At 34.0% G+C, this 22,309-nt stretch overlaps 1 protein-coding gene across 3 annotated transcripts in view; it reads right to left on the bottom strand.

The window, feature by feature from the left end:
• SMC4 (structural maintenance of chromosomes 4) overlaps positions 1 to 22,309 on the bottom strand; it is a 36,652-nt gene that overhangs the window by 10,975 nt on the left and 3,368 nt on the right. For 2 of the 3 annotated variants that reach the window (XM_023223345.1, XM_023223344.2), the window contains exons 5-16: positions 20,696 to 20,872; positions 13,264 to 13,428; positions 12,899 to 13,026; positions 11,754 to 11,894; positions 10,862 to 11,012; positions 8,397 to 8,561; positions 6,858 to 7,091; positions 5,213 to 5,398; positions 3,859 to 4,020; positions 1,444 to 1,669; positions 1,258 to 1,337; positions 70 to 222 (exon numbers count right to left, since the gene is read on the bottom strand). In XM_023223345.1, the coding sequence (XP_023079113.1) occupies positions 70 to 222; positions 1,258 to 1,337; positions 1,444 to 1,669; positions 3,859 to 4,020; positions 5,213 to 5,398; positions 6,858 to 7,091; positions 8,397 to 8,561; positions 10,862 to 11,012; positions 11,754 to 11,894; positions 12,899 to 13,026; positions 13,264 to 13,428; positions 20,696 to 20,872 (1,968 nt within the window). Of the gene's footprint in view, positions 1 to 69; positions 223 to 1,257; positions 1,338 to 1,443; positions 1,670 to 3,858; positions 4,021 to 5,212; positions 5,399 to 6,857; positions 7,092 to 8,396; positions 8,562 to 10,861; positions 11,013 to 11,753; positions 11,895 to 12,898; positions 13,027 to 13,263; positions 13,429 to 20,695; positions 20,873 to 21,184; positions 21,242 to 22,309 lie in introns of those variants that run through there. The other variant, XM_023223346.2, reaches the window with a different exon arrangement.

Here is a 22,309-nt window from a genome sequence, read left to right on the forward strand (position 1 = left end):
CAGCAAAATGGTTCTGATAAATTCCTGCTGAATCCCAAATAGTTTCAGTACACACACACATGCACATACCTGGATGCTTGCAGTAAATTTTTCTAGCGTGTTCCTCATTTCTCGTTCACTATGCCGTAACTTAACTACTCTTTCTTCAAGTTGTACTTTCTGTTCTTGGATTTGCATTGCTTTTTTAGAGTCGTTTTGCAACTGTGATTCCATTTTGTTTACCTACAAAGAAAGTTTTAAAAGCTATTAAAAAAAGTTTTCTCTAAGAGCCATTTCAGATTGACAGAAAAGTCAACTTACGAAGAAAACTAAAACTTCTGTCGCTCAGGCTGGAGTGCAATGGTGGTCTTAGTTCACTGCAACCTCCGCCTCCTAGGTTCAAGTGATTCTCCTGCCTCAGCCTCCCGAGTAGCTGGGACTACTGGTGCGTGCCACCACACCCAGCTAATTTTTTTATTTTTAGTAGTGACAGGATTTCACTATGTTGGCCAGGCTGGTCTTGAACTCCTGACCTTGTGATCCGACTGCCTTGGCCTCCCAAAGTGCTGGGATTACAGGTGTGAGCCACCATGCCCGGTCTAAAACTTCTGATTTTAAAGACTAGAACAAAATCAAACCACCCGTTCCAATCCCAATCTTAAAGTTCAGGAGATGGTCAAGTAATTTCTTGATCAAATAATAAGATGGAAAGGTAACTAAGTGTTGTACAGTCACCTATTACTTCAGTGAAGGTACAGCATTCAAATACTTAAGTGAAAGGATATAAACCCGTATTTTCAAAATATGGGAGGAAAAAATCAAAGCACAACACTTTGGGAAAAGGTATTCAGGCTATCAACATGTTTTTGAGAAGGAAAAAAGTATAAAATACTTTGAAGTAAAGTTGAGATTTGCATCAAGAAGTCTTTGCTCTGCTTATAATTATTTTGAAACAAAAAAATACGTAATACTGCAATAATGCAAAAAAACCCCAATAAGTTAAACGTAAAACAGAAATAATTATGTTAGTTATGGAATATCTGTATGATCCAAATGTACTAATTAAAAAATTTTGAGCATATAGTTTCTAATTAATATTTTGTTTTCTAAAACTTTAAAGGGTTTTACATAAAAAACCCCTAGTCATTTACAGAAAATTCAGTCTATTAAAGTTTGAGTACACCATACTTAAAATGGCCAAATTTTGTAGTATGTATGCACTTCAGTAAAGCTATTTAAAAAAAAAAAAAGTCTGGCTACAATTTCAGATATGCTGACCTCTTCTTCAGAGATTTCAGTGACAAGTGAGGAACCCATTCTTCCTTTCATTACTTTGCTTCCACCGCCAGTCATTGTACCTGAAAAATAGGGGCGAGAAGTCAGTTTTAGATGTCTCCCCAACAAGATTAAAGTCAATGCTGGCAGAAAAAAAAACAAAAACCAAAGAAACAAAAACACTATTACCTGACTGTTCTATGATTTGTCCCTGTAAAGTTACCACTCTCCACCTTCTATCTTTTTGATACGCTACTCTTGTGGCTTGATCCAAGTTGTCAGCTACTAAGGTATCTCGTAAAGCAAAATAAAAAGCCTGGCGAATTTTCTCATCTTTTACTTTCACTAAATCAAATAAACGAGGAGTATTTTCAGGAGTTTGAATTTTGGTCATCTTTTTCGCCCATACAGCCATCTACAAGTGAAAAAAAAACAAACAAAAAAAAACACAGTAACAAAAAAGAAAACTCAGAAAACCCATAGGAATAAATTTAACAGAAGAAACAAGAATTGTACACAAAAGGTTATAAAATTAGACCTAAATAAATGGAAGACATTCCATGTTTGTGGATCTAAAGATTTAATATTGTTAAGATGGCAATACTATCTGAACTGATCTACAAATTCAATACAACCTGTATCAAAATCCCAGTTACTTCCTCGCCTTTTTTTTGTGGCAGTAATTGACCATCTGGATCTTAAAATTCATATATACAAATTCTGGGGACCCAGAACAGTCAATATGATAAAGAACAAAATTAGAGGACTCAGGCTTCCTGATTTTAAAACTCACTATAATGCTGTAATAATCACGACAGTGTGCTATACCAGCACAAGTAATACAATTGAAAGCCCAGAGATAAACCTTTACATTAATGGCTGGGTGGTTTCAACAAGGATGCCAAGAAAATTCAATGGGGTAAAGAATCTTTTCAACAAATGGTGCTGGAATAACTGGATAGCTGCATGGAAAGAGTAGTTTGATCCCTACTCTATATCACGTGAAAAATTAACTCAAAATAGATTAAAACCTAAATATAAAGCTAAAACTACAGAACTCTTAGAAGAAAACAAAGGAGGTCAATCACCGTGACCTTGGATTAGGCCGTGTTTCTTGGGTATAATACCCAAAACACAAGCAACCAAAGGAAAAAAAGATAAATTGTGCCTCAAAGGATACCATCAAGAAAGTAAAAACACAATCCAAGGAATGGGGTAAAATATCTGTAAATCATATCTCACAAGAGATTTGTATTCAGAATAAAGAAATCCTACAATTCAACAGAGAAACCAATTAAAAAACGGGCAAAGGATTTGAACAAACATTTCTCCAAGGAAGATAAAAATGGCCAAGGACATAAAAGGACTTTCACTACCATAAGTCATCAGGAAAATCCTAATCAAAACCATGAGATCCCACTTCATATTCACTGAGATGATTATAATCAAAAAGATGTACCATAACAAGTGTTAACGAGGATGTAAAGAAACTGGAACCCTTACACATGCTTGTGGGAAATGGTACATCCACTGTGGAAACAGTTTGACAGTTCTTCAAAAAGTTAAACATAGAATTACTGTATGACCCAACAGTTCTATCCTAGGTATATACCCAAGAGAACTGATAATACATGTTCATTCAAAAACTTGTACACAAACGTTCATAGCAGAAGTATTGCCAAAGCAGCCAGAAAGTGAAAACACAAGTGTCCATCAACTGACAAACGGTTATACAAAATGATGTAACAGATACCATTTGGCAATAAAAGGGAACGAAGTACTGATACATGCTACAACACAGATGAACCTGAAAACTTGCTAAGTAAATGTAGCTGTATAAGAAGGTCATATATCATATGATTCCATTTATATGTAGATAAATCTAGAGACAAAAAAGCAATTAGTGTTTGGAGGAGGTGAAGGGGTATAGGGAGTGACTGTTACTGTATATGGGGTTTCTTTCTGGAGTGATAGAAAATATCCTGGAATCAGATAGTGGTCATGGTGAACAACACTGTGAATATACTAATACCCACCAAACTGCATACTTTAAAATGATTTTTTTTTTTTTTTTTTTTTTGAGTCTGTCACCCAGACTGGAGTACAGTGGCGCAATCTAGGTTCACTGCAACCTCTACCTCCCAGGTTTAGGCAATTCTCCTGCCTCAGCCTCCCGAGTAGCTGAGATTACAGGTGCTCACCACCATGCCTAGCTAATTTTTGTATTTTTAGTAGAGATGGGGTTTTGCCATGTGGCCAGGCTGGTTTCAAACTCCTGACCTCGTGATCTGCCTGCCTTGGTCTCCCAAAGTGCTGGGATTAAAGGCATAAGCCATCACACCCACCCTAAAATGATAAATTTTATTGTAGATAAATTATCTCAATAAAGGTTTCCTTTTAACTCTGGGATGTACATTTCTTTAATGGAGGCACTGCAATATGTCAAACAAGTTTTTATAATCATATAACCTCAGAACATAAAACAATCCTCAAAACCCATCAGGTGTTCACTGAGTAACCATAAAGAAAAAGCTAGAATCCAAAGTGAAAAAAACACTTAGCACTTAAAAATTCAATTATAGGTAGGTTATTATGAATACCCACCTTATCTAAACCTATAAAGGTTGCAACTCCAATATTTTGTCTTTTAAGGAAATTTACACATTCTTGGGCTGTATCAATAGAATCAACAACAATGTAGTCTAATGCATGACAACAGGATGATATAGCCACATCGTATTTTTCATCAATGGCTCCTAAGTCCCCCTAATAATTAAGAGTGGGGGGAAAAAAGAGTTAGGCAAAAAGCACAGGACCATTTCATTCAACAAGTTTTAAAAAGTTCTTTTAATTGAAAAACTTTATATAGACATGGTTTTAAAGGGTACAAAAGGGTACACAAAATACAAAATGTATAGTTTATGATATGCAGCTTGAATTTCTAATGAGCACAAAAGAACTGTTTTCATTTTATGAAAATGTGAAGCTATAAAACCTAAATGAACTATAAGCAAAACAACTCAGAAAACTCTGAATTACTGAAAAGCATCTAAAATTATGTAAATCCTGATGAAACACATTTATCTGTTTATCTATTACACAGCTATCTAGCAGTATTCACTGGTTTGGGCTTTCCTTGAGAGCAAATTAATAGGATTAAATTGTTTATCCTCAAGAAAATAAGATGGAAGTCCCCTGATACAAGATGTAGAAGCAATCATGTTGGGTAATTTTTCATTTGCCCTTTTAAATCACTTTGTTCCCTTCTCCGAAAGGCTGACTTAAGGACTGCATCAACTGGCTCTTTTGAGTCTCCAGCTTCAGCCAATATGAGATTTCAGTTAAGACTAGAGGGCAGGAAATAGGTGGGGTTAAGGTATCGATTTTCCCCATTTCCTCTGAACCACAACTCCCTTCCCTCGAGGCTCAGAAGCAGTAATGGCTATTGCTAGCCTTAAGATTTTTAGATTATCCCTTGTTATATCCTTAAATGCTAGCCAAAACCTAAGTAAAATGGTGTGAAAACCCAAATATATCAACTTCTTAAAAATTTTTCATTTTTTAAAAAACAGAGTCTTGTTATACTGCCCAGGGTGGACTTGAACTCCTAGGCTCAAGTGATCCTTCTGCCTCTGCCTCTCCAACAGCTGGGACTACAGGCATACGCCATTGTGCCTGGCTAAATTCTTTCTTTTAAAAAAAGGATAAAATGGTTTTAAGTTTGTGTGCCATTACTAATATTTTTCTTGACAGGTATGAAATAACTGTATTTATCTAAAGCTAAGTAAACAAGAAACTGTAAGGGCAAAATGTTTAAAAATAAATGTGCTTTAAAACAAAGAAAATGAATGTTATTTTATATACAGTGACACTTGAAATACAGTTGGTTTAAGGCAAAAAAATGTTACTTTCTTAAAAAAAGAAAAGTAAAGCCATGCCCCCCAAAAATCTACCTTACCAATCTTCCATATATTCCTGGAATCCTGCCAGATTTTTTTTCTTGAATTATTGCATCAAGAACTTTCCCCCTACTTCGATTCATTGCTAATGAGCTCTTTGCTTCTTCAACTTTTTGGAAGAGATCATGAACCAAACTTTTAAAGTTTATTTCTTCTTGTGTAAGTTTTTGAAGTTCTTTTTCTTTCTAAAAGTGAAAATAAAATGAAATCCAGAAGCATTAACTGCTAAATATGATCAGTCATTGCACTGAATTAGTTGTAATTTTTTAATAACATAAAGGAAAAAAAAAGACCAACAATAAAAACGTGAACCAAAACTGAGCAGCTGTAGCGATTGCTGGTTTGGTTGTGGAAAATACGGATGGGTTTAAAAGGGGCATAAATTACTTGGGTCAATAAAAGAAAACATTAAGTGTAGTATTTTTCCAGGAGCAATTAGTTCATCCTGATAGAGAAAGTATAGCTGGGGCTGTGAAAATCCCAGTTTGACACTACATAGTTATACGTAAGTGTGCCCTAATTCTTAAGCTCTGCCCTAATTAAAAGCAGACCCAGAAACAGGATCCAAGGTATGCGTGACTGGGCAGGACTATGGTTATGCTGTGCTTTATTTTAGCTGAATGGGGCTGGGGGTGCTGGAGAAAAAGCACACCTCTGAAACGAAGGGGAGAAAGAGGACTGGATAGTTCTATTGCTATATAAAAATGCCAGGCTCCCAACAAGGGAGGAACCACACAAATGCATACCTACAGCCTCTGAGTTTCTCAATCTCCAACTTAGCAGCAGCCATTTTTTGTAACTGGTATTCTCCTCCATCCACCAGATTTAAATTATGTCTATTACTTACTGCACTGGCATAAAGTTTAAACCAGGTTAGTGACATAATTCATCCCCAAATAAACGGATTCACCAGGAAGATAGAAGTAGTCACTGGATCTAACTTAATTTACATTTAAATTCTCCCTGGTCATGAAATTCCCTGATGACCAAATAGTATGCATTTACTAAAATGAAAAAGACTCATATTTATTTTCAGTGTAATTACACTTCAAACAAGAGTTTTTTTTTTTTTTTTTTTTTTTTTTTTTTTTGACACCTTGCCTACTGAGGTTTTGGAGATCTTTGGAGATTTAAAGTTGATGAAATTCCTTAGACATCTAATTCACTCAAGGATGGGGGACAGGCACCCCATGACCTAAGCTACACATCTTGGGTTAGTTTATAACATTTTGGAATGCCAGCAAAGAAACTACATCCATAAATTCAAAACCCAAAACACACCAAGATAGTTGTTCTATATTCATTATATAAATACATATACACTTATGTTTTTTATTTATCCTTAAATAAATTGTCTATACTTAAGATTTAAAGAAACACAACCTTTCTTTTGTTTAAATTATTTCCACAGTGGGGTGGTGGTGGTGATTTACTGTATGATGCTTCTGGGGATAATACAGTTTCTTGATAGTGCACATATGGAATACTGAAATGCTGACCTCATTCTTTTGAGATTATATAAAATGAAGAAAATTTATCTATCACTAATCACCTTAGATGCTGAGATTAAAACAACAAAAATGTATAAAGCTAAAGGTGACGAATGATGTTCTGATGCAATAGAGAAGCAAAGCAAAGATTTACCTCCTTTAATTCTTGCTCAGTTTGAGGGAGTTTTCCTTCTATATCTCTGATTGCAGCTTTCCTTTCTTTGAGAGTCTCAGAAGCTGCAATTAGAGCTTCCTTGGCCTTAGTTAATTGCGACACTGCAGTATTATGACAACTGAGATAGATATCAAGTTCTGACTGGGCTACATCCATCTTTGAACGTGCTTCATTTACCGATTTGCTGAAACCCATAAGTTCTTTCTCTCGACTCTGTTAAAATATGAGTTCATTAAATCTAGACAGATATTTATTTTCAAACCTACACTGAAATGAAACCACGTATTTTACATTCAATTTAAGAAAGGAAATTCTACAGCACAGTATATAGAAATAAAAAATTCTCACAAGTGGACTAGATTCAGTTTTTGCCTAGTTGTCAATATTCACTGTACACAGTCTTTTCCCAACTGATTTCACAAGAGCTTTGTGAGGCAGATCATTATGCTGAGGAATAGACATTTGAGGCCTAGCTTTGTCATTAACATGGGGTTCAGGGCACATGAGTACTCAATATATATTAAATGAGCAAACAGTGAAAATCCACTAACCATAAAGTATCCCATCATGAAAGCTACTGCATTATCCATTGACACTTTATCACACAGGTATTCTAAACTGCAAAGTTTTATAGTCTGACATTAGAACATGTCCATATTCCAAATCAGACTCTATTAAGTGACACTTCATCACACAGGTATTCTAACCTGTGAAGTTTTATAGTTTGACATTAGAACATGTCAATATTCCAAAGCAGACTCATACTAAGTCCATGACTTTTTAATACAGTCAATTCAATTACCATTTTCCATTAACATACGTATTTAACATGCTTAGCATTGTCAAAAATGCTGTGGTACATATAAACAAAGATAGCTAATTTTATGCTTATTCTTGGGGTAGATAATACATATCAATGTGACAACTGCACGTTCTCTTCTTTTATTAATAAAGTGCTAAAATTACAGCTAACGTTTATTTTCTTTCTTGGTACTTTACATATACATATTCTTTATTTTCACAAAGTAGATATAATTCTTTCTCATTTTAAGGAAGACGACTTGGAGACATAACAACTGGCACAAGAACACAGACACTAAGTGACTGACCTAGGATTTGAACCAAGAGCCACAGCTTTTAACTATTACACAAGAGCTATAGAAGCAAAAAGAAAGGAGACATTAATCTGTGCTTAGTGTGGCTCCAGGTTTTACAGGTGGCAACAAACTATGATGATGATTCAACATGCCTAGGAGTGGCATATATAATAATCAAGGTACTGTATTTGACATCACACCTTCTGCTACTACTACAAATTCTCATTCAGTTAACTTTTTAAAAAACAGGACAGCAGGAATTAAAAGAATAGTCATCTAAGTCTAGGCTGACTAGTTTTAGGAATGTTGGACATTAAAAGTCCAAACTTACCAGTTCATGTTTCATATTTTTGAAAAAATCATCTTTAAGTTAAAGGAAAAAAAAGGCCACCAAAATAAACACTGATAAAAAAAATCTTACTTCTTTTTCTTTTTGAAGCCCTTGTGTTTCCTGTTTAAGGCTATCCATAACTTCCTTTAATTTTTTTTCTTCTTTCTCTTTTTCTTTCTCAAGGGCATTGTTTCTGGTTGTTGTTTCATTAATGACATTGTTACTCTTGGCAGGTATACTTTTAAATTCTTCAACCTGAGGTTATAAAACAAGTTATAGGAGTATACATCTTTATGCTACCCAATACTATCAATATTTGACTTACTTAAAGGCATTTCTCAGTTCTTGTTTTCTTTATAATCAGAGTTAAATTAGCTAACTTTAACAAGTATTTTCCCGACTGTTCATGTAATTTCTAGATTCTTTCAATCTAACAGTAAAACTACTTCTACAAACACCTGACTTCTTATGAAGGAAAATTCTCTCTGGCAGGGCCTTAGGTCTGTCATCCTTCTCTCCTGATTTCAGGTTGTAACTATTCTTTAGCTATAAATACGCTCTGACTACAAGGAATTTTTTTTTTTTTTTTTTTGAAAGGTTAAAAATAACATTCTTTTAATAAGTTTAAATTTTAGAGAAATATACTAAGACCCATATAACTGCTTCAACAAAGAAAACAACTTCTTCATTATCTTTATACTTCACATTACAAATTTTGTGCTACTGTTAGATGATATATTAATTTTATTTTCATTACATAAATTGAGGAAGAAACGCAGAATCAGATTCAAATATATTACAAGGCATTAAGGGAGGTGTGTCCTGATGCTGAATAGCAAATTGGCTGAAATCTACTTTCTTTTTTTTTTTTTTTTTTGAGATGGTCTCATTCTGTCACCCAGCTGGAGTGCTGCAGTGGCGCGATCTCGGCTCACTGCAGCCTCCACCTCCTGGGATCAAGCAATTCTTGTGCCTTAGCCTCCCAAGCAGCTGGGATTACAGGCACCGCCACCACACCCGACTAATTTTTGTATTTTTAGTAGAGACAGGGTCTCACCATGTTGGTCAGGCTGGTCTCGAACTCCTGACCTCATGTATCTGCCTGCCTTGGCCTCCCAAAGTGCTGAGATTACAGGTGTAAGCCACCGTGCCTAGCCTGAAATTAAACTATCCTTCCTGGTATATAAGTTACCACAAATTATCTTTACCATCTTCCCCAATCCTAAAATCTTTCACAATTTTACTCTTCCAGAGTCATCATGTAGGACTAACATTTTATTCCATTAACATATTCTGATAATAATCACTTATCTACGCAGTCTATGCCTAAAGGCTAATGACTCTGTAACAGTTACACTTAAATAAGATTGTCAAGTCTTTGGGGTTACCCCCAAAGCCTTGTTATTTTGTTTACTCTGATTATGTAGTACCAGTGAAGTTCAACATTTCCCAAAATGCCATTTCCTTAAACACTGACTCAACATATTTATCAGCTGTGCTAAGCAGAAAATATTTTGTGAAAAAATACATTTAGAAAATGCTTGTAGCGTAAAGTAGAGCCTAATCTATAATTATTGTGTAAACATATGGAACAAAGCTTTTTTTTGCGGGGCTGGGGTTAAGGTACCATATCTATTTATATATGATAGAGCTACGAACATTAACACAGCTTAAGAGACTCCAAATTATGAGCTTTCCTATCTCTAAGACACAGAGTCTCACTTTGTCACCCAGGCTGGATGCAGTGGCTTGATCACTGTTCACCGGAACCTTGAACTCAAGGCATCCTGCCGCCTCTGTATCCTGACTAGCTAGGACTTATTAGGCATGTTCCACCGAGCCTGGCTAATTTTTAAATTTCTGTAGAGATGGGATCTTATTATCTTGCTCACCCTGGTCTTAAACTCCTAAGCATCAAGCAATTCTCCAACTTTGGCCTCCCAAAGCATGGGGAACATAGGTGTAAGCCATCATGCCTGGCCAACATTGGTAATTCTTGTGAAATCCTGTTCTGATCCTGTTAGCTTAGTTTTTTGTAGAAGACAGGCAATATTTTAAAGCCTGTAATACTTAACCTAAATATCTGTAAGAACTACTACTTTAGGAAAAAGAAAATTAAAATTAACACCAAAATGGAATTGCGGTAAATGTTTTCCCAATAACATGTATTATTGTAATATAAACTTTAAAACTCAAAGTCAAGCTAGGAGCAATGGCTCACACCTGTAGTCCAAGTTACTTTGGGAGGCTGAGGTAGGAGGATTGCTTAGGTCCAGGAGTTCAAGACTATAATCATACCACTGAACGCTAGCCTGGGCAACAGACTGAGACCCCATCTCTACAAAACTCCAAAACCAAACAAAAAACCTCCTGCAAAATAAAGTCAGTGGAAGCAAGGTTTCCCTAGAGGGGGTAAAATCATGTTCAGAGACAAATCTGAAAACAACATTTAGAAAACTAATTCATTCTCTTAGGCAATAAGAGGCAAACACTTCCATGAAAACTAGATATGATATTCAGACATGAAATTTTAAGAATTTTTTTCTAACACCTACCTTTTCTTTATCTTTTTGAAGTTGTTTCTCCAGCTTTTTGACTTTACTAGTTGCATGTTTTAATTTTTCTCTAACTTGAACATCTTCCAAATCTAGTTGTGTAAATTTTTCTTTATTCTCCTCAATAAATTTTGTAATTTTATTCAGTTTCCTAGCAAAGCAAGTAGTCATTATTTTGAATGTTCAGATATTTTAAAACCATTTTATATTTCCTACCTGGAACACTTCCTCTATAAATATATCCAGGCTTTTAATAAGGCAGGATCCTAAATCTCTCCTTCTTCCAAGATGATCCCTCTCCCCATAGTTGAAGAAGCACCTGTATTTGTGATTATGACAGCAATTTTGCCTTTCTAAGTTGGATGGAAAATACCACATTTTCCAGTGACTACAATGTCTAGTACAAAATTTTTACCATAGGAGTAAAATTTTTTTTTACCTTTTATGAATATACTTACAAGTTACTATACAATAAACTTACTATACAAATTTTTTTATTTAAAAATAGAGATACTAGTGTCACTGAAAAATGGCGTAAGTAGGGACATGATAAAATCCTTAAAAATTTATCTAGAACAACCCAAATCCTACCCCTCTATCAGATCTGTGACTATTAATTAACCAGTCAAGCCAAATGCTTATTGTTTGTTACTGTGCTATGCCACTAGGGGGTAGCATCCCCACGGTTCTAAGACTTAAGAGTAGGGCATTTGATCTGTAATAATCAACTGGATGTGAGGCAAGTTTCTTTTTTTTTTTCCGCCAAGGGGGCCACCACTTGATATGCTGGCAAATGTCTTACACTCATAATGTGCTGGCAGTAAGTTTATATATACATACACCTGTAATAAAATTATCTAAATACTCTTAGTACTTTCCAAAATATTATTACTTTTCTATATCTTTTACATCTTTATTCTTAGCTTTCATTTCATTTGATAGTATACTGCTCTTCTCATTAATTTCTTTGGTATCTTCATGAATTTTTTTCTTTTGAGTTTCCATTTCAGCAATTCGTTTCTGCAAATCATAACTAGAGAGAGAAAAAAAAAAAAGAAATTGAAGCTCCTAAAATGCCATTTCTAAAACTGTATAACAATTCTAGTAAAATTAGCTGTTTCTAAAGTATTATTATACTAGTCAATATGTGACTACCTAGGCTATGAAGGGGGAAATCTCCCTGGGTCAAGGCTAGAATTTAGGAACAAAAATTGGTTTCATTGTACCAATGCGGTGGCTGACACCTGTAATCCCAGCACTTAGGAGGCTGAGACATGCAGACTGCCTGAACCCAGAAGTTTGAGACCAGCTTGGGCAACACGGCAAAACACCAACTCTACCAAAAAAAAAAAAAAAAAAACAAATACAAAAAAATCCCAGCAACAACAATAATCAGCCAGGTGTATTGGTGTGCACCCTGTAGTCCCAGCTACTCATGAAGTGGAGGTGGGAGGATCAACTGAGTCCAGCAGGTTGAGATTGCAGTGAGCCGTGATCACATACTGTGCTCTACCCTGGGTGACAGAGCCCGTCTCAAAAAAAAGTTCATCGTAAGCTGAAAAAAATCAGATCTGCTATTACACAAATTTTAAAAAGTGCACATGTAAAAGGATTAAGCACAGTAATAAATACCTGTGAACCCACCTCCCAACTTAAAGTAGGATACTAAAAAGTCAACTTCAATGAATTGATAAATATGCCTAATTTAATAAATTCAACCCTGGTGATCAATGGGGTGACAGGTGTCACAGCCAGATAGTCCTCACATCCGATAAATTCACCACATAATTTCTTTTTTGTAGAGATGGGGTCTTGCTATGTTGCCCAGGCTGGTCTTGAACTCCTGGCCTCAAGCGACCCTCCTGCCTTAGCCTCCCAAAGTGCTGGAATTACTGGCATGAGCTAACACATCCAGTCACACAAAACAATCTTTAGAGACTTTTTTCACTTCAGTCTTTATGTTTCTCTAGGAAAAAAGAAGGGCTTTGACTTAATGGTTAAAAACCAATATAAAAATTGATAAATCAAGGCACTTACATATAATATTGACAAACATGATTCTTTTTTCTAAGTATTTCATTTTCCAAGGTAAGAAATTCAATAGCTATGTTTTTCTCTCCTTCTAAGGCATCCTTTTCCTTTTCCACCATCTTTACCCTGTTTAACTATAGAAATTAAAAGTTTAAAGACTGAATACACACTTCATATATACAATATGAATTTAAAATATGCAAACATTAGACTAAAAACAATAAGGAGAATGTTCATCTTAAATGTTAATATATAAACTTCAATACAAGAGATAACATTTCATTATGAAGTATTATAACATGACTTAGTAAAATGTGTTAAATCATAAATGAAACATTCTGATATACAATGAAAGTCTACAGAAGATTCACCTTCTCTCCTCTGTGTTCATTTAATATTTCAACTCTCCGACACAAGACTTTAATAGGTTCATTTAGCCGTCCACAACCAATTATATCTTCTAAATATTCAAGCATACCCTCATCGTGTTCAGTCTGGCCTTTTGGTTTCATCATAGCAATTTGTTCAACTTCGCCCTTTAAAAAAAGTTATATTTCATACTCACTGTATACGTTTAGCTAAATCAATCTTAAGTGAGAATTGGGAGTGGTTAAATAACAAAGCCAAGAGTAATAAACATCTAAACAAGGTACAGTAGTTCAACGATTGCATAAGGTATAAATAAAAATGTTATTTTCACTGGTATTTCTAGGAGTTTTAATTTTACATAAGGAGATATGAAACATGAATTTATATTCCCTTAGATAAATCCTTATAAAAGTGTAATATACATCCACTTATATACACACACACAGTTCCCCATCTAGAATATTCAATATAAAAATAAAACAAGTAAAATTTAGGAAAGCATTCACTTAATCTGCAATCTGATTATAGTGGCAACATTATTAACTATTAATAACACAATTGAAGCTCCTGTTCTAAAATAAAGAATTTTCAAAAACACTTGCATCATTAAACTGTGCTAGGAACCCTGTCCCAAAGTAGTATTACCAACTTTCTCTATAAACATGGTTATTATGAGTTCCTTAGCAAGTAATAGGTTTCAAAGCTAGTCAAAAACTTAAATGTTCAATTTTCTAAAAACAAGAGCCTTTGGCAGAAAGGGATATTACCTATTTCTCATGGTAGTAACAGAAATCAAACTGACCACACCTTGACTAGAGAAAACTAATGGCACTGGTACATAAGACATCAGAAAACTTTTAGTTTGTAATCACTAATATAACAACTTTGAACTGTAATTAAAATCTTAGATTAACTTTACATATTTGCATTTATGCAGTTTAATTATGAAGAGAAAAGAGAAAAAAAATCCATAATAAGTAACCATCAAGGCTGACTGCCAGGCAGCCATTTAGTTTGATGGTGGAGAGAAAATCGTGTCTGAATACGTTCAGGCCAAATGCTGCTACTTTATAGAAGTAGCTTGTTTGTACTCTAAACTATTACAATGGAAGAACAGGTACAGGCAAGTGAAAAAAAGATATACCTCTTATTTTCAGCAAAATAGCTAAGATGAAAAAAATCAACAAAAAGAATTACATATTAAAAATAGTATATTGTTCTTAATTTAAATATCTTAGTGATTCCCATTTCCTAAGTGAACACAGGTGAACCTTAAAAATGTGGGATAAAACTTACTGAGAGCATCATATTCACCAAAAGCCTCAACATAATTACAAAAAGTAGACAATTTAATAACAGGACAAAACAGCTCATTTGAAAATCTACTCATTAAGGCATAATTTTATTTGTATACATCACTTATTGATACTTTTGACAGTCTATTAGCACAATGATTATCAAGAAAGTAAAACTGTTACCCCAAAAGTTATTTTCCGTAACATTCATATTCTGTATGAATTGGTATAAAGTGAAAATATGTAGATATTTAAAGTATTTTATTCTGTTTTAAATTGTTAGTTCTCTCTAAATGTTTGCAGCAATAGTTTTAAGTTTTAGACAGGAATGAAGCCCGCAAAAATGCCCAAACCTTTGGATTATACAGGATGAACGTTAAGTCACTGAGGAAGCCAAGAGTCTTATTCAAAGTTTGTATCTACGTAGGGTTTATCAACAGTGGCAGTACTGACATTTTGGGCTGGATATTCTTTGTTGTGGAGAGCTATGCTGGGCATTATAAGATGCTTTAATAGCATTTCTGACCTTCACCCACTAGACACCAGTAGCATCCCCCCTTCCAACAGCTATAACAACCCAAACTGTCTTCAGATGTTGCTGAATTTCCTATGGGAAGGGGAGCAGAATTACTGTCAGCTGAGAACCACTAATCTAGAGGCTGCAGTTTGTTCATTCATTTATTATTTTTTGGAGATAGGGTCTTGCTCTGTCGCCTAAGCTGGAGTATAGTGGTGTGGTCTCAGCTCTCTGCAGACTTGACCTTCCAGGCTCAAGCGATCCACCCAGCTCAGTGTCCCAAGTAACTGGGACTACAGATGGACACCACCACACCCAGGTAATCTTTAAAAAAAATGTTTTTTTTTTTTTGTAAAGATGGTGGTTCCCCTATGTTGTCCAGGCTGGTCTTCAACTCCTGGGCTCAAGCCATCCTTTTGCCTCAGCTTCCCAAAATGCTGGGATTAAGGGCATGAACCACCATGCCTAGTCTAGAAGTTTTAGTTTAAATCCTGTGGGTTAGTGTTTATAATCCAAATAACAAACAGTATCTGACAAGTAAAATTCTACCCAATTCAAGGATAATATCTGAACACCTATTTTAAGAAAATGAAAAACCATCCTAAGAGAACTTACATTTGAGTCAAATGGCCATAATAGTATTATTTAAATATACATTTTTCAGATAGCTAAAAGTTGGGATTCAGTGTAACAGTTTACGCTGATAAAAATAATATTTCTCCTGGCAAATTACTTACTGAAGAGACAGAGTACAGCTATTAAGAAACAGCTTAGCTTTGGGTAAATAACAATGGTTGCTTATTTTTGGTTGTTTGTTCCTCTCTCTCCAAACAAAATGAAAGATACAGCTATGATTTCCTCTTACTCTAATAAAGTTGACAAGTTTTTTTTTTTTTTTTAAAGACAGGATATTTATGAAGCAAAACAGTTACATCTCAAATCCTACATAACATTCAGTCTTAAGATTATTATACTGTATTGCTTTTTTTAAAACCAGTTACCATATTATCAGATTAGCATTATTGAATCAACAGGCTATTAACAGGCCTTTACTTGTCCTTTGACTATTAAGACTACTGTGGTATCACAATGACAACCTGGGACTTTTCTTGTCGCTCTGTTCTTTGATGTCCTTTGCCTGCCCTACCACTTGCTACCATTTCCATTCTTCCTTCTTCATTTGTGCCATCTCCTATGTAATCCGTAGACTGACAATCTGTGCCTAAAGGATTCCTCCTTATTTTTTCAGAAAACTTACATAACTCATGTAAAATCATAGAATATAGTTTTAATTTAGGGCAATAAGCTCAATAAATTTCAGAAATAATTTTAAAACATCAACCTGAATTTAAAGTCATATCGAGGTTCAATCCAAATCACAAATAGTGACTGGCACAATCACAGACAAAAAATGTTTCAAGTTGCTACAATACTATTACCTGACGCTGACAAAATTTTACATATTCCCAGTGTTATCTCTATTTGCTGTCGCTTAAAGCATATGAACCAAGGTCTTAAAAGCTTTTTTCCCCCCATTGTTATTTACTACAAACTTCCTATGTTTTAAATTACATTCCTACTATATAAAACACATTAAGCAACTGTGGAAAAGATCAAGTACGGTTTTTAAGAGTTACACAAAAAGAGCAAACATGCTCTAAGAGTGCATTTACCATATCAACAGCTTAAATCTTAATTTATGGAACACTTTCTTGGGTGGCAAACCAGGACATTATGATCCAGTTATACCATTCTTTGAGAATCAATTTACAGAAATACAGCTTAAAAATCTAAGAGGAATGAATAGGTATGATGCCCTTCATCCTTATTCAAATGTAATCCAAATTTTAGCAAGTATAAACTACAGAAAACTCAAACAGTACATAGCTATAACAAAGTTTTGTTGTCCTAGTAAAGCCTCAATTATTCTTCTATTTTTACGTATAATTACTATGAAGGAGGGTTTCAGTGATTCTTACGGCAAATGAGTGTTTGCATAAAAATTAAATGGCCTAAAATTACTGGGGTTTAAGTTTTTATCTTGATCATATTTTAATTTTCTACATCTTTTATTATACTAAATTACTGTTCTTTACCTTCCTTTAATACATTTTACTCTAATTTGATCTTTGTAAGCTACCAGAGGCCAAGAAACTAAACCATCAAGGTTAGTATCTTTCTAAAATAAAACAGAGAGTAATTTGTTCGTAGTTGGACTTCTTGATAACTATTTCTGGTTGGTTAGAGGTTGCTTCCTTGCTGCTCCCCACCACCTCCACCCTACTTGTGGATATTGAATACCTTTGGAAAACTGAGGTATTACCGAAAAAACTAAAAATTTCTTTTGATATTATAGCATAGGCTCATATCTACAGACTAAGAGACTAGAATCCAAGTAGTTTATGTGATAAGCTTAAGAGAAGTACATTGGAAAAAAGAGATGTCTGGGCAACAACTCAGACCTAGGTTAATTAAATCTCCAAATTACAAAATAATTAAAACAAACAAACAAACAAAACTTTGCTATTATTTATTTATTTAGAGACAAGGTCTCACTCTGTCACCCAGGCTGGAGTGCAGTGGTACAATGTTGGCTCACTGCAACCTCTGCCTCCTGGGTTCAAGCAATCCTCCTACCTCAGCCTCCTGAGTAGCTGGGACTATAGGAGTGTGTAACCAAGCCCAGCTAATTATTTTTGTATTTTCTGTAGAGACATAGTTTCACCATGTTGCCTAAGCTGGTCTCGAACTCTTGGGTTCCAGTGATCTGCCTGCCTCAGCCTTCCAAAGTGCTGGGATTATACGTATGAGCTAACGTGCCCAGCCTGGTTTTTCAAACTTTAGATTTTGTAATGTGAAGACAAAAACATGAAATTGAAAACTTTGACAAAATTGAAGTTGTGCTAATACTTGTAGCTTTTGAGGAGTTTACAAAAATATTCCTGAGGCACCAATCATTAATACAACTTTTTAGTAAAAACATTAACCATCCTTCTGCCCCTGAATGGAGCAAAAGCACCCCTAATTTATAAGTCACAGTTACCCAAGAAATGCTATACAGAGCTAATAAAACTCTACTTGTATGGACTTATAGTTATTACAACGGGACCCAGGCTCCCAAAGTAGATATATATAAAAGGAAATGTACAATTATAAAAAACACAATGGTCAATCATAACTAAAACTTTATGAGGGCATGTATGTGTCTTTAAGGACAAGAAACAAGGTTTAGTCACCTTTATATTACTTACAGCATCTCAGCATAGTGCCTTAAAAGGAATTCATTTGAATGGCCAATTAATGAAATTTTTAATGGATTCAAGTAATAAAAATGCCTACTTGAAAAATTTGCTAAGCCAATATATTAACACTGAAAAATTTTACTCTTAGGAAATTCTAAAAAATTTGGTTCTTTTAAATCTTAAAAATAAATGTTTACTTTTACTAAATTTAGATTACTTTTGCTGTTAATCACTATTACTGGCCAAAGAGTCTACATGTTTTATTCCAAGTAATGATTTAGGTCTTGGATGTTGATACTATGATGCTGTTTCCAATTTCTCAGCCTCCCAAATCAGTTTTTAAGATAGATGTTATTCAGTAATAGAGAAGGTAATAAAAATCACGTTTTTACTTACCATCAAATGCTTTATATTGCCAGTTAGGAGTATGAGATTTTCATAAGCGACTTAAAAAAAAAAAAAATCCATAGAAAGAGATGTCTAGGCAACAACTCAGTTTTCCCTCAGTTTTAATTGGGCACTCACTATTAGTTCTACTGTAGTCTAGTCCCTGTTTCTTATTCCTAACAGGTGAGTTTCTAAGGTTCTTATCTGTAAATTTAATTGAGTCAAACTGAATCTCTTAACTTGGAACATTTACCTTGGTATTATTTGGGAAGAAATGTTTTCTAAACAACTGTAAAGATCACAATAAAAAGGTTCAGATTATCACGCGGACAAATTGGCTTTAGCATCCCATATACTTCAGAAGCACAAATGTAATATAAACTAGACAATTTATAAATTATTTACTCCCTTGGGACAATATTACATTAACTTCCTTTATTACTGAATTATGTACAGAGATGCTGTACAGAGAAAAAAAAATATCCTCAGAAGGGTTAAAATGCAGTGTATTTTGATGAATCTTTGCATAAATGTAAAACTCTGATTATCCCAGGATGACGGTAAAAGATGATTAAGCAAAAGATACACGTTAAGTATAATTTCCTGCAAATTGGTATCATCATCAAATTTAGCATTATATAGGGACATAGCTTTTTATCCATAATTAACCAAACCAAGTCCCAGAATATGAAAGTCAATAAAACAGTTCAATCTGATTTTAAAAACACACAAAATCCTTTAATGCCACATTCTACAAATTCAAATCTTGTTTGGAAATACATCTGCAATTAATTTCCTCAACATTAATTTTTGAACAAGTTTAGGTTGAAGTATTGCAAATATACTGTGCCTGGTAATAAAAGATACTAAAAAAGGTTATCCTAGAATGATACTGATTTACCTTGTATACTACAAATGTCTAAAAGTAATAATTTTTAAAAACAATTATAAGAATAAAGACTAAAATGGAAACAGAGGCTAATATTTTATAAGTTTGTTACTAGGAACATCCAGTCACCCTAACAAAACTTTTAGCATCAAATCAAAATTCCCTACTTATTTCAGTCATTTCTGCATCACAAAATAGTTTTGCTTTTACTATTATGCTTCGGTGATTCCTGATGGAACACAGGAAAAGAAGATACCCTAGAATCAAACAGGAACTTGACAAAGCCATGGTTTTATCCTTTTTTTCTTTTTCCAAAAAATTCTGAATTTTGAGGACAGGGAAACAAAGATAGGGGATTTTTCTTACTAAGCCCTGCTGGTAGAATATACTTTTACTTAAAGAAAACAGGGTTTCTAATAAAAATCAGCTTGGCACAGGTACTTAATTTTTACATCTCTTTCAGTTGTGATATTTAAGAATGTAATATCAAAGTTTCTTTCTTTCAGTAGTTGTGGTTCCACCAAGTCAGTCATTTTCAACGAAACAAAAACCAATGAGTAAAGGTTCAGTTAACCATCCGAAGTGTTACAAATATTACATTAACTAGGTGCTTAGGTAAATCGAACACCAATTGTACCGATTTTTTCAGTTTTTGGTTAAATATCAGAAAAGAATAACAACAAGAACAAAGGGAAAGGATAGATTATTAAAAGATAATACATTTCATTTAAAATGTTACCTTAAAGGGAAATACAAACAATGGATAAAATAGTTGCTATATCCCTGTCACACTGAAGCAGCACAGTAATATTGGTGTTTAATACATATTTCACTACGCCAATATTTACGTGCTGCTAGAGTGGAACAAGTATGTCAATTCATTCACACATAAAATGAACATCTGATGAAAACATAGTTTTGAATGAATTTCCTTAAATTTCTAGAGCAGCAAATAATGATTCGCATCTTGACTGTAGTATGTAAACCATGATGTGCTGCTACAGTACTTTAAGGCCTCAAAAATACAGGATCCATCCAACCTAGCTTTATAGAAAAAAAAGTTAACAAGAATAAGATAATCTTGGAAGTCTTTAATAAACTTACCTGTAAAATTAAAAATCTATTATGGTCCAAGTCAATTCCATGGCTTCGAAGAAGATTTCCAACATCCTTAAATGTCTTTTTCTTTCCACTTACGTGATAGACAGAAGTATTATCTCTGTAGGCCGTTCTGGATACATAGAAATTACTGTTAGGAATGACTTCATAATCATCCCCTTCCTGTTTTGAGGAAAAACAAAACCAGAAAACAATTGTTGGTATTAAGTCATAGGCCTACTTCAAAATTCACTCATTTCATACTGAAACTAATTCTATGGATTAAAAACTTCAATTGAACACGCACACAAACTGCCAGTAGTTCTCAATAATAACTTGGCTTAGCAAAGAATTGATACTTTTCCATGTTGCTTGGTCTCTTTCTCAAAGATCACAAAAACCAAGAAGCCAAACCAACCAGCCAACGAAAAAACCCACCTCCAAACAAGCCTAAATAAACATTTATGATTGAGAAGAGGTAGACAAGATTCCTACCATATTCAAAACCCACACAAATTATTAACATGTTGACAGATTTAAAAAGCTGCAGCTTTTAAAAATGATGATTCAAAGAAAAAGGAAGGAAGGTAGTAACGGGGTGATACAGTTTAGTTTTTTTATGTGGGAGGGTAAAAAGTGTGCCATTCATTTAAAGTAAAAAGCATCACAAAACAACAACTAAATTCCCTAGGTTTTCTTTTAAGCAAACAGATGCAAAAAAAAAATCAATTGCAAATCTACTTTAACACTCACTTTCCCTTACCCTTAAAAATTGTCATACTGAAGCAATGGCTTCTAAAATTTAGATAAATCAAATGTAATTAACAGGCAATGGAATAAAATCTGATTTACTGGCAATCTATTTTCCAACCCAACTTGTACAACAGAAAGCACAAAAGAAACCAAATTAAAATAGATGATTCTGTGTAATTAAAGCACTTTGTACTTTTTTTAAAAAAAGGAAAACAAAATTCAAAAGCCAAATCACCTCCCAATTTCATTATGTAATTAGTTTTCTATATTGTTAGGTTCCATCGAGTCATTTTTGAACAATCAATTTCCTACATTATTAAACAGAAGCGAAAGTATCAACAGGTAAATAATCTAGACATTTTACCTGTAATTGTCTCTATTTCTAGAAAACAAACATTACCTTGCCCTTACCCATTTTAAAAGGACTTAATCACAGCAGTAGTCAAACTGAAGAAAGCTCATTCATATCACAGATACTCAGGGGCCACTAACATTAAAGTTAAAATGCACTGAAATAATAAAGATGGTAAAACCAGCCAACTGCTATATTTTCAAGTTCAGCTAATTTATTCTAAAGCAACCAAAATATAACTTTAAAAATGAAACCAATATTTATAGTAAAATAATGCCTATTTAATACTCAGGATCCTAAAACTGCCCAATGCTTTTATTCCAAAAAGGATTACTATAAACTATTTGTAATTCATTTCTTTAGCTAAAAAATTAATATTTTAAAAGGCACCACCACTCCCCCAAAATAAAATATGGTCAGAGGTAATGAAACCAATATTTTCTGCTGTAATTACATACAAATTTCTTAAAGTCAAAAATAATAAAATATGCAATGCATTTAAGTCCATTTGCCTT

Source organism: Piliocolobus tephrosceles, chromosome 2, assembly GCF_002776525.5.
Source record: "Piliocolobus tephrosceles isolate RC106 chromosome 2, ASM277652v3, whole genome shotgun sequence".
Lineage (NCBI taxonomy): Eukaryota > Metazoa > Chordata > Mammalia > Primates > Cercopithecidae > Piliocolobus > Piliocolobus tephrosceles.